The sequence below is a fragment of the Lepidochelys olivacea genome (assembly GCF_965140295.1).
Source record: "Lepidochelys olivacea isolate rLepOli2 genome assembly, chromosome: 3".
NCBI classification, from domain to species: domain Eukaryota; kingdom Metazoa; phylum Chordata; order Testudines; family Cheloniidae; genus Lepidochelys; species Lepidochelys olivacea.
In genome coordinates this window covers 39302029-39315074 of record NC_140413.1, presented here as the reverse complement: position 1 = coordinate 39315074, position 13046 = coordinate 39302029, and the positions used below count along the sequence as shown (strand labels likewise).

Below are 13046 nucleotides of genomic sequence, written 5' to 3'. Positions count from 1 at the left end.
TTTTGAATATTTTCCTAAAAGTCCATCCCACTAAAATTCCAGTGTAACCCATTTGATGATGCAGTACAAAATATGGAAGAAACACACATGAACAATATAGATTAAATCTCAGGAAAAACTTCCTAACTGTAAGAACAGTAGGACAATGGAACAGATTGTCTCGGGAGGTTGTGGAAGCTTCTTCACTGGAGGTTTTCACAAAGAGGCTGGATAGTCATCTGTCTTGGACAATTTAGACACAACAAATCCCCCATCTTGGCAGGCAGTTAGACTAGATGACCCTTGCGGTCCCTTCTAACTCTATGAGTCTATGATTTTGAATCCGACTTACTTGCGATTAGTTTCTTTCCTTTCAATTAAACATGTTCCTTCTAAAGATACCCCTGCAAACAACCCTCGCGATTTGCAGTATGTATAGACAGCAGCTGAGCTTCGTACGGCAACATCACCTTCTAAATTTCTACAAAAAAGAAAAAAGTTTGCATGGCTCTTATCAACATGCTATTGTAACAAGAATAGCAACTGACAATTGCTCATTCTAAATTTTACAATTCTGGCACAATGATCAAATTATTTCTGACAATCTGCATTTCTGATTGTCCAATTACTTTGCTACAACTGAACAAATGCATTCCTTGCTTATTTTCCACATCTGGATTTTGAGGGGGAAGTAAAAGTGAAAGTGCACTATGGATGAGAAATACCATGCGTAGGGAAATAAAACAGTAATTAAATTATCCAGTCTCTCAGACAATGAAATAAAGAGCCATTCTGGAAACGTGATAAAATTGTACAGAAAGATGGCCATTTTCCTTTTAAAAATATAGATTTTCAGATTTAAGCTGCAGCCACATGTTCACCTGTAATGTAAGTATTTTTTACCTATAGGTTGTAAGTAGCCTTTGATTCATGTCTATCTGTTCCTTTTCCCTCTGATCAATCCTATTATTTCCACTGAAGATTTTAAAAAAATGTAAACCAGTGCAATATAAATTTAAATTGATGTATTTTTAAAATATTGTCAGACAACTCAATGCATTATACTACTTCTATTTTAAAGATAAAATAGCTATTTTCCATATTATACATTGTTTGAACTGCAGTTTTCTAGAACGCTAATCTTTAGACTGTTGGCATACAACATTTTTTGCTATGCTAGGGAGCAGAGCAGTAAGCAGGAATTTTGTTTTGCAAGGGAGTATGTAGAAACATAGGAATTGCCCTATTGTCTCTGGTCCAAGGTCCATCTAATCCAGTATACTGTCTCCAACAGTGGCCAGTACCAGATGCTTCAGCAGAAGGTTTAAGAACCCTACAACAGGAAATTCTGGAATAATCTGCCCCCCACATTAAGTCTCAGCTGAGTCTTTAATATTTAAAAATCAGTTAAGCCCTGAGGCATGAGGTTTAACATCTCTTCCTCAAAATTTGCTATCATTAATAAGGTAACTCTGGATATTCTTGATATCCATTAAAAATATTCAATTCTTCTTGAATTGGATTAAATTCTGACTTGAACAACTTTGTAAAGCCGTGATTTCCAGAGTTTAATTACATGTTAATGTATGAAAAACAACTTACCAGTTTTGAATTTATCTTTTAATTTTATTGAATATCCCTTTGTTTTTGTGTTATCAGACAAGTTAAACAAAAATTCCTGATCTCTTCTCTCTACCATTCATTATTTTATATACTTTTACTATGTTCCCTCTTATTCACCTCCTTTCTAAGGTAAGCAAACCAGCCTTTTAAGTCTCTCTTCCTATGAGAGCTCTTTTTATGCCCTTGATCATTCTTGTTGCTCTTTTCTGAACCCCTCTAGTTCTGTAGTATCCTTTTTGAGATGGGGTGACCAGTAGGGTAAACAGTATTCCAGGTGACTTGGCATTAGAATATTCTCTGTATTATTCATCATCCCATTCCTCATACAACCTAGCATCTTCTTTGCTTTTTAGACCACATTAGCTGCACATTAGGCAAAGGTCCTCACTGAGCTGTCAACAATGATGCCCATGTTCCTTTCCTGGACTAATACAGTTAATTCAGAACTCGGTTAACGTGTATGAGTAGTTTAGATTTTCTCCTTCAATATTTATTACATTTTATTTATCAACATTACATTATTTATTATTTGTATTGTAGCACTTAGCAGCCCCAGTCATGGACCAGGACCCCACTGTACCAGGCTCTGTATAGGCAAAACAAAAAGATCCGTGCCTCCAGAGGTTTACAATCTATGCATAAGACAAGAGACAACAGGTGGATACAGACAGATGGACAGAGACAAAAGAGGAGACATAATAACATTGGTCAGCATGATACAGGGTTGCAGTCTCATTTGTTTGTACAACTTTAGCTATTTGCTCTTTGAAATCCACTTTGGCCCTTTCAATTTCCCCTTGTATTTACTGCCTGCTATAATTTATGCTCCTGTATATTAGCTTTACTAGGGTCAGATTTCCAGATTTTGAAGGATTTCTGTTTGAAGAGACTCTCAAAATTTGCAGTGAAGCCATATTGGTTTACACTCCTTGCTGTACACTGTCTTTTAACAGCATGCATGTCTTCCGAGTGCTTATCTTCATTTTAGATTTCAGAGTGGTAGCTGTGTTAGTCTGTATCAGCAAAAAGAATGAGGAGTACTTGTGGCACCTTAGAGACTAAGGGTATGTCTGCACTACGGAATAAGGTCGAATTTATAGAAGTCGGTTTTTTAGAAATCGGTTTTATATATTCGAGTGTGTGTGTCCCCACAGAAAATGCTCTAAGTGCATTACTCAGCGGAGTGCTTCCACAGTACCGAGGCTAGAGTCGACTTCCGGAGCATTGCACTGTGGATAGCTATCCCACAGTTCCCGCAGTCTCCGCTGCCCATTGGAATTCTAGGTTGAGATCCCAATGCCTGATGGGGCTAAAACATTGTCGCAGGTGGTTCTGGGTACATATCGTCAGGCCCCCCCTCTCCCCTCCGTGAAAGCAAGGGCAGACAATCGTTTCGCGCCTTTTTTCCTGAGTTACCTGTGCAGACGCCATACCACGGCAAGCATGGAGCCCGCTCAGGTAACCGTCACCGTATGTCTCCTGGGTGCTGGCAGACGCGGTACGGCATTGCTACACAGTAGCAGCAATCCATTGCCTTCTGGCAGCAGACGGTGCAGTATGACTGGTAGCCATCCTCGTCGTGTCCGAGGTGCTCCTGGCCACGTCGGCTGGGAGCGCCTGGGCAGACATGGGCGCAGGGACTAAATTTGGAGTGACTTGACCAGGTCATTCTCTTTAGTCCTGCAGTCAGTCCTATTGAACCGTCTTATGGTGAGCAGGCAGGCGATACGGATTGCTAGCAGTCGTACTGTACTATCTTCTGCCGGGCAGGCAAGAGATGAGGATGGCTAGCAGTCGTACTGTACCATCTTCTGCCGAGCAGCCATTAGATGTGGATGGCATGCAGTCCTTCTGCACCATCTGCTGCCAGCCAAAGATGTAAAAGATAGATGGAGTGGATCAAAACAAGAAATAGACCAGATTTGTTTTGTACTCATTTGCCTCCTCCCCCATCTAGAGGGCTCATTCCTCTGGTCACACTGCAGTCACTCACAGAGAATGTGCAGCGAGGTAAATCTAGCCATGTATCAATCAGAGGCCAGACTAACCTCCTTGTTCCAATAAGAACAATAACTTAGATTCACCATTTCTTATTGGAACCCTCCGTGAAGTCCTGCCTGAAATACTCCTTGATGTAAAGCCACCCCCTTTGTTGATTTTAGCTCCCTGAAGCCAACCCTGTAAGCCGTGTCGTCAGTCGCCCCTCCCTCCGTCAGAGCAATGGCAGACAATCGTTCCGCGCCTTTTTTCTGTGCGGACGCCATACCAAGGCAAGCATGGAGGCCGCTCAGCTCACTTTGGCAATTAGGAGCACATTAAACACCACACGCATTATCCAGCAGTATATGCAGCACCAGAACCTGGCAAAGCGATACCGGGCGAGGAAGCGACGTCAGCGCGGTCACTTGAGTGATCAGGACATGGACACAGATTTCTCTGAAAGCATGGGCCCTGCCAATGCATGCATCATGGTGCTAATGGGGCAGGTTCATGCTGTGGAACGCTGATTTTGGGCTCGGGAAACAAGCACAGACTGGTGGGACCCCACAGTGTTGCAGGTCTGGGACGATTCACAGTGGCTGCGAAACTTTCGCACGCGTAAGGGCACTTTCATGGAATTTTGGGACTTGCTTGCCCCTGCCCTGAGGCGCATGAATACCAAGATGAGAGCAGCCCTCACAGTTGAGAAGCGAGTGGCAATAGCCCTGTGGAAGCTTGCAATGCCAGACAGCTACCGGTCAGTTGGGAATCAATTTGGAGTAGGCAAATCTACTGTTGGGGCTGCTGTGATGCAAAGTAGCCCACGCAATCAAAGATCTGCTAATATCAAGGGTAGTGACCCTGGGAAATGGGCAGGTCATAGTGGATGGCTTTGCTGCAATAGGATTCCCTAACTGTGGTGGGGCCATAGACGGAACCCATATCCCTATCTTGGCACCGGAGCACCAAGCTGGTGAGTACATAAACCGCAAGGGGTACTTTTCAATAGTGCTGCAAGCTCTGGTGGATCACAAGGGACGTTTCACCAACATCAACATGGGATGGCCGGGAAATGTACATGACGCTCGCATCTTCAGGAACTCTGGTCTGTTTCAAAAGCTGCAGGAAGGGACTTTCTTCCCAGACCAGAAAATAACTGTTGGGGATGTTGAAATGCCTATATGTATCCTTGGGGACCCAGCCTACCCCTTAATGCCATGGCTCATGGAGCCGTACACAGGCAGCCTGGACAGTAGACAGGAGCTGTTCAACTACAGGCTGAGCAAGTGCAGAATAGTGGTAAAATGTGCATTTGGACGTTTAAAGGTGCGCTGGCGCAGTTTACTGACTCGCTTAGACCTCAGCGAAACCAATATTCCCACTGTTATTACTGCTTGCTGTGTGCTCCACAATATCTGTGAGAGTAAGGGGGAGAGGTTTATGGCGGGGTGGGAAGTTGAGACAAATCGCCTGGCTGCTGGTTACGCGCAGCCAGACACCAGGGCGGTTAGAAGAGCACAGAAAGGCGTGGTATGCATCAGAGAAGCTTTGAAAACCAGTTTCATGACTGCTTGGCTATAGTGTGAAAGTTCTGTTTGTTTCTCCTTGATGAAACCCCCCGCCCCTTGGTTCACTCTACTTCCCTGTAAGCTAACCACCCTCCCCTCCTCCTTTCAATCACCGCTTGCAAAGGCAATAAAGTCATTGTTGCTTCACATTCATGCATTCTTTATTCATTCATCACACAAATAGGGGGATGACTACCAAGGTAGCCCAGGAGGGGTGGTGGAGGAGGGAAGGAAAATGCCACACAGCACTTTAAAAGTTTACAACTTTAAAATTTATTGAATGCCAGCCTTCTTTTTTTGGGGCAATCCTCTGTGGCGGAGTGGCTGGTTGGCCGGTGGCCCCCCCCACCGCGTGCTTGGGCATCTGGGTGTGGAGGCTATGGAACTTGGGGAGGAGGGTGGTTGGTTACACAGGGGCTGTAGTGGCAGTCTGTGCTCCAGCTGCCTTTGCTGCAGCTCAACCATACACTGGAGCATACTGGTTTGGTCCTCCAGCAGCCTCAGCATTGAATCCTGCCTCCTCTCATCACGCTGCCGCCACATTTGAGTTTCAGCCCTGTCTTCAGCCCGCCACCTCTCCTCCCAGTCATTTTGTGCTTTCCTGCACTCTGACATTATTTGCCTCCACGCATTCGTCTGTGCTCTGTCAGTGTGGGAGGACAGCATGAGCTCGGAGAACATTTCATCTCGAGTGCGTTTTTTTTTTTCTTTCTAATCTTCACTAGCCTCTGGGAAGGAGAAGATCCTGTGATCATTGAAACACATGCAGCTGGTGGAGAAAAAAAAAGGGACAGCGGTATTTAAAAAGACACATTTTATAAAACAGTGGCTACACTCTTTCAGGGTAAACCTTGCTGTTAACATTACATACATAGCACATGTGCTTTTGTTACAAGGTCGCATTTTGCCTCCCCCACCGCGTGGCTTCCCCCTCAACACTCCCCCCTCCCTGTGGCTAACAGTGGGGAACATTTCTGTTTAGCCACAGGAATGGGCTCCTCTGAGTGTCTCCTGAAGAAAAGCGTTCTATTTCAACCAGGTGACCATGAATTATATCTCACTCTCCTGAGGATACCACAGAGAGATAAAGAACGGATGTTGTTTGAACGCCAGCAAACATACACTGCAATGCTTTGTTGTACAATGATTCCCGAGTATGTGTTACTGGCCTGGAGTGGTAAGTGTCCTACCATGAAGGACACAATAAGGCTGCCCTCCCTAGAAACCTTTTGCAAAGGCTTTGGGAGTACATCCAGGAGAGCCGCGAATGCCAGGGCAAAGTAATCTTTTCACATGCTTGCTTTTAAAACACGTATAGTAGTTTAAAAGGTACACTCACCGGAGGTCCCTTCTCCGCCTGCTGGGTCCAGGAGGCAGCCTTGGGTGGGTTCAGGGGGTACTGGCTCCAGGTCCAGGGTGAGAAACAGTTCCTGGCTGTCGGGAAAACCGGTTTCTCCGCTTGCTTGCTGTGAGCTATCTACAACCTCCTCCTCCTCCTCCTCATCTTCTTCGTCCTCAAAACCTGCTTCCGTATTGCCTCCATCTCCATTGAAGGAGTCAAACAACACGGCTGGGGTAGTGGTGGCTGAACCCCCTAAAATGGCATGCAGCTCATCATAGAAGCGGCATGTTTGGGGCTCTGACCCGGAGCGGCCGTTCGCCTCTCTGGTTTTCTGGTAGGCTTGCCTCAGCTCCTTCAGTTTCACGCGGCACTGCTTCGGGTCCCTGTTATGGCCTCTGTCCTTCATGCCCTGGGAGATTTTGACAAAGGTTTTGGCATTTCGAAAACTGGAATGGAGTTCTGATAGCACGGATTCCTCTCCCCATACAGTGATCAGATCCCATACCTCCCGTTCGGTCCATGCTGGAGCTCTTTTGCGATTCTGGGACTCCATCATGGTCACCTCTGCTGATGAGCTCTGCATGGTCACCTGCAGCTTGCCACGCTGGCCAAACAGGAAATGAGATTCAAAAGTTCGCGGTTCTTTTCCTGTCTACCTGGCCAGTGCATCTGAGTTGAGAGTGCTGTCCAGAGTGGTCACAATGGAGCACTCTGGGATAGCTCCCGGAGGCCAATACTGTTGAATTGTGTCCACAGTACCCCAAATTCGAGCCGGCAAGGCCGATTTAAGCGCTAATCCACTTGTCAGGGGTGGAGTAAGGAAATCGATTTTAAGAGCCCTTTAAGTCGAAATAAAGGGCTTCATCGTGTGGACAGGTGGAGGTTTACATCGATTTAATGCTGCTAAATTCGACGTAAAGTCCTAGTGTAGACTAGGGCTAACAAATTTATTTTAGAGTTAGCTCAAGGTATAGCTCAAGTTTCCCCCCATAACATGACTCCCATCCACACAAAAACATCTCTAGCTCAAGACAGGTGGTGGTTTAAACTTGAGCTAGCTGCTCTGTCAGGAGGTGAAAGTTGAAGCTCATGTGCTACTGCTGCTCAAGCTAGTAATGCAGTGGCAATGCAACAGCTGAAGCCACAACAACTCATCAGGTGTTAGTCCATTCCCTCTGCTAATCTAGTCACTTTGTATAGCTCAAGTGTGTTGCTTCAGAAGGCAAGTCTGCATATGTGGTGGCATTTAAAGTACAGACACTGAACACCCCAGCTAGCATGGGTATAAATATCAATGTTGATGGCGAGGCATGACTTACGCAGGTAGAGTAGAGTGCCCTACATATGTAAACACACAGAATACATACCCTACATGTTCTTTACATGTCCATGCAGTGCCTCCCATGTCTACACTGCTCTTTTTAGTGGTGAAACAGCAGGGAAAGAAGGAACTCAGATGAACAAACTTGATTTAACTGTTGTAGTGAAGATAATCGGAGACTCTTATTGTATTTTTAGTACCATTCATGCCACCTCTAGGAATTTTTCTTCCTTTACTTTTAGGTTTAGGGCCTTTTTGACTAACATTCTCATTTCATTTAAATCTCCGTTTCTAATGATAAGTGTCACTATGACTTTATGGTGCCCTACTTACACTTTGGATGTTGAACCTAATTTTGTCATGGTCATTATAGCTCAGTGTCTCAGCAAATGTCACTACTTGAATTAGCTCCTGTGTATTACTTACAATTAAGTCAAAAATTGTTCCTCTTTCATGTTCAGCAAGTAGTTGTTCCAAGAAACAACTAGCTAAGGCGTTCAGACATTTTCTCTCAACTTTGTCCTGTTGTGTCATTTTATATCGGGATCATTGAAAATCCTCCATTACCATCATTTTGTTAGATTTTGGCTGCCTCATTGATCTTACTCAACATTCTGCACACTCTGTTTCATTCTTGATCCAGAGACTGTAGTATAGCCCTACTAATATACACAATCTTTAATCTCAGGTTTTGTATCCATTCTACTGGGTGGTTCCCTCCACTCAGAATTTTCATCTGGCTAAATTCAATGGAATCCTTTAGAAACAGTGCTACTATCCTACCTCTATGGACTAGTCTATCTTTCCGGTATAGTTTGTAACCCAGGTATTATTGTATACCATTGTTTTGTTTTGTTGTCGTTTCACCAAGGTTCAATAATGTCTATTACATAAAGGTCCTAGTACACTGGAAGGCATTCTAGTTCACTTATTTCTGATTTTAAACTTCTTCAATTTGTATATTGTAGATGCCTTTGTGTTACAGACTAAAAGGAGTAATTCCAAAGCAAATATAGCCAATGTCAAGGCTATCACCAGCAGGAGAGTGAATTTGTGTGGGGGGGTGGAGGGTGAGAAAACCTGGATTTGTGCTGGAAATGGCCCACCTGATGATCACTTTAGATAAGCTATTACCAGCTGGACAATGGGGTGGGAGGAGGTATTTTTTCATATTCTCTGTGTATATATAAAGTCTGCTGCAGTTTCCACGGCATACATCTGATGAAGTGAGCTGTAGCTCACGAAAGCTCATGCTCAAATAAATTGGTTAGTCTCTAAGGTGCCACAAGTACTCCTTTTCTTTTTGTGAATACAGACTAACATGGCTGTTACTCTGAAACCTGTTGTTTAAAAGGACACTTAAAGCACTTACTGGTATTAAAAAGTGCTCTGTAACAGACTTTTAAGGATCCCAAAAAAACTCTACTATCCTTTCTCTTTGGTAAATTCTTTTCACTTTTATACTGCAAAATAAAATAAAATTGATTTTAAAAATACAACTTACGGTATACAATGACTTGCTATAATAAATCTTTTTGTATCAGCATCATCACTTCATGCCAGTACAGTTCTCAGAACATTGTATTACGAAGTTGTGAAATGTATATTACACAACCTCTGCACAGAGACGTTTAAAAAAAAAAAAGGCCAGAAAATGTTTTTTTCCATGGAAAAAAGTGACTTTTTTGTGAAACATCTGCGTGAAAACCGAAACATTTTTTAAATTGGAAATGCTGCAGTGGTGTCTCATAGGAGCTGTAGTTCAAGTGCTTCATACTCTCACTCTCTTCTATAGGTTGGGTTCCCTGGCTGGACTCCAACCCTCATGATGCAGCACTCTCTCCCCTCTTTGGGGGCGGTGCATTATGGGAGTCTCAAGGCTGTGGTACATTATGAGAAATGACATCCAGCTGGGGAATCTGGCCCAAAGAGGAGAATGGGGACTTGAAGCAACAGAACTACAACTTCCATGAGACAGCAAAGCATAACTGAATCAAAGTTTTTTAGTTTGGCCCCATTTTTTTCAGTTTATGGTTTTTTCTTGGACCAAAAATCTGTGGAAAGCAGACACTTTTCATGAAAATCATTTAATCAATACCCAATTTTCTGTCAAAAAATAGGTTTGACAGAAATTTTTTGACTTCTTTAAAACAGTCAAACAATTGGCCAACCCAAACAAATGACCACACCAGAATAAAAATTAGAATATTCCCCACAGTCATTTCTCTCAAGCAAAAGACTGAGTGAAAAAGAGGAGTCTTAAGCTGGCCCAAGGTTAACAAATTTGGGGTCCGATAGACCAACAAGGTAATCTAATCTTAGAACTCAGGGCCCTCCACTAAGAACTTCCTTTACTAGTTCCCAGATGTTCAAATCTAGGGCCTTTGTGAACCTACCTTTCTCAATCATACATAGAAAGAGGCAATCAATTCTTCTTTCCACCTACAAACAATCTCCATTTAAGCTAGACTGAACTTCTATTAGCTTCCTCTTTCCCATTGCTTTTTGTAGGTCTGGTTGAGAGAAAGACAAGAACTGACCGAGACTGCACAATCTGTATCTAATTAAAGTGGCATAATACTATGAAGACAACACTGGCCAAGTGAACGATAGGTTTTCCACAAAATTATTGAGCAGATTGTTAGAATAAACTAAATAAAACTTGCAAGTATATTTTAAATAGGATTATGGAAGTACTTTTTTGTTAATACATACGTTTAAAACACGTTACTTGAATTTTATATTTTAATGCTACTCACCTCCCCAAAGGCCCAATTGCCACTGTAAAATTTCCTCCAAGTGTAAGATTGCCACCTTTTGCAAAAGCTTCAACTGCTCTTTCATGGTTCAGTATTACTACTAAATCCGACACCTAGAAATCAAGTAAAAAACAACTATATTTGCTTGAAACAAATATTTGAAAGTTCATCTATCTCAAGAAGGAAAGAACACAAACATGCAAACCTGTAGATCAGCAAAAACACAAGAGTATATAAACCATGAAGTTAGCCAACTTCAAGATATCCTCCCACTGAAAAATTAGACTAAGAAACTGAGCATTTTTATTACTCTTAATCATTTAAGTATTGTGGCAACATGGCCAAGGATGCAGCTAGAGGGTTTTGTTGTTGTTGCTGTTCTCTCTCTCTCTCCTCTTTGTCTACCATTCACCTGTCCTGAAAGAAGGAAGCAACAAGAAAAAAAGTCATCGAGGAAAATACTTAGGATTACAGTTTCCTACATCAATGGAAACCCATTTTCTGGCCACAGCAAGCTGAATTATGATGCTTTACCAATTAAATGTTACACCTGTCTGACACTGATTGCAGGAAAGATAATGGAGCAGCTGATACAGGACTTGATTAATAAAGAATTAAAAGAAGGAACTATAATTAATGCCACTCAACATGGGTCTATGAAAAATAGTTCCATTCAAACAAACTTGATATCTTTTTTGGTTGAGATTACAAGTTTGGTTGATAAAGGTAATAATGTTCATAAAATATATTTAGATTTCTGAAAGACATTTGACTTGGCATTGTACAACATTATGATTAAAAATTAGAACAATACAAGATTAACACATTAAATGGATTAAAAGCTGCCTAACTGATAGACCTCATAATGTAATGGTAAACAGGGAATCAGTATCAAGATGGTGTGTTTCTAGTGGGGTCCCACTGGGATCAGTTCTTGGCTCTATGCTACTTAACAATTTTATCAGTAACCTGGAAGAAAACCTGAAATCATCACTGATAAAGTTTGCAGATGACACTGTGACGTTATTTGATTAAAAAATGACTATATTTTAGCTCACTGTTGCAACCACTGTTAAATATTTGCAACAAATCTTGTACAAAGGTTGTCAAGTAAGGTGTCTATGGAGAGGTTATGATTTGCTGAATATGATTATGCTATTTGTATGCATGTATCATTCTTGTATTTGTAGTTGAGAGTATTGGCTCTACACCTGGATTTCAAATGTTTGTTCCTGGGGTAATGCCCACAAAGTATCTAGCCTGTACATCTTGAAGGGACTATTCAAATTAAGTGGCTAATCAAGGAGCATTTAACTCACAATGGAAGACCTCCCATCTACCCTGAATGGACTTTTACTGTGACTAAGTGGAACCATGCATGGACATGTGAATTGCCCGGGTGACTCCAAACACCATCTTGTCACTTGTGATTTTCCACTAGCTGTGCTGAGGGCTTTGTTTGAAACAGTGGGTTTCCCTCCACATGGCAGAAGCTATAAAAGGCCCTGGAAACACTTCCATTTTGCCTCTTTCCTACTCCAGCCTCTGGACTATGGACCTATACTAATGGGAGCATTCTAACCAAGGGATCGAGGACCTTCCACTGATTTGGAAGCAACCAGAGGCTTGACTTAAGCCAGCAGTTTATTCCATCACTGCTACAAGCCTGACCCAAGAACTTTTCAATTGTTGTATGTATTTGATTCCTTTCACCAATTTTAACTCTCACCTTTCTTTCTTTTTTATAAATAAACCTTCAGATTTTAGATACTAAAGGATTGGCATCAGCATGATTTTTAGGTAAGATCTGAGTTATATATTAACCTGGGTGTGTGCCTGGTCCTTTGGGATCAGAAGAACCTTTTATTTTATTAAATTGTTTTTAAAGGACCACTCATCTCTAAGTCTAGTACTTGAGGCACCTTAGAGACTAACAAATTTATTTGAGCATAAGCTTTCGTGAGCTACAGCTCACTTCAAGCTTATGCTCAAATAAATTTGTTAGTCTCTAAGGTGCCACAAGTACTCCTTTTCTTTTTGCGAACACAGACTAACACAGCTGCTACTATGAAATCTAAGTCTAGTGTTTTTGGTGGGGATACAAGGACTGGAGTGCCTAAGGAAACTGCTTTTCTGATTTCTTATTAGTCAGTATGGTGAAACAGAAGTTTACTTTTGTTGCCTGGATTGGTATATCTTAAGGAAGAATGACCACAGCATTTTGGGGTGTATCTGCCCTACTTCTCAGCAGTTTGCCCTGAATTTCATATTCTCAGTTTTGACCCACAAAGGGATGGTTACAGACGCAAAAACTGGGGGAGTCGTAAAAAATGAAGAGGACAGGTCATTGGTACAAAGAGATCTGTATTGCTTGGTAAATTGGGGACAAGCAAATAATGTTGACTTTAATATGGTTAAATAAAAATGTATGCATCTAGGAACAAAGAATGTAGGCCATACTTGCATAATAGGGA

The 13046-nt window shown here is 42.2% G+C and overlaps 2 protein-coding genes across 3 annotated transcripts in view; one reads left to right on the top strand and one right to left on the bottom strand.

Annotated features, from left to right (window-relative positions):
- ACP1 (acid phosphatase 1) overlaps positions 1-13046 on the top strand; it is a 192917-nt gene that overhangs the window by 105118 nt on the left and 74753 nt on the right. The gene's annotated exons all lie outside the window — the stretch shown is intronic.
- The window catches only part of SH3YL1 (SH3 and SYLF domain containing 1), a 102300-nt gene that overhangs the window by 42810 nt on the left and 46444 nt on the right, over positions 1-13046 (bottom strand). Inside the window, exons 5-6 of the mRNA XM_084622621.1 lie at positions 10573-10685; positions 332-460 (exon numbers count right to left, since the gene is read on the bottom strand). Of these exons, the coding sequence (XP_084478747.1) occupies positions 332-460; positions 10573-10685 (242 nt within the window). The remainder of the gene's footprint in view (positions 1-331; positions 461-10572; positions 10686-13046) is intronic.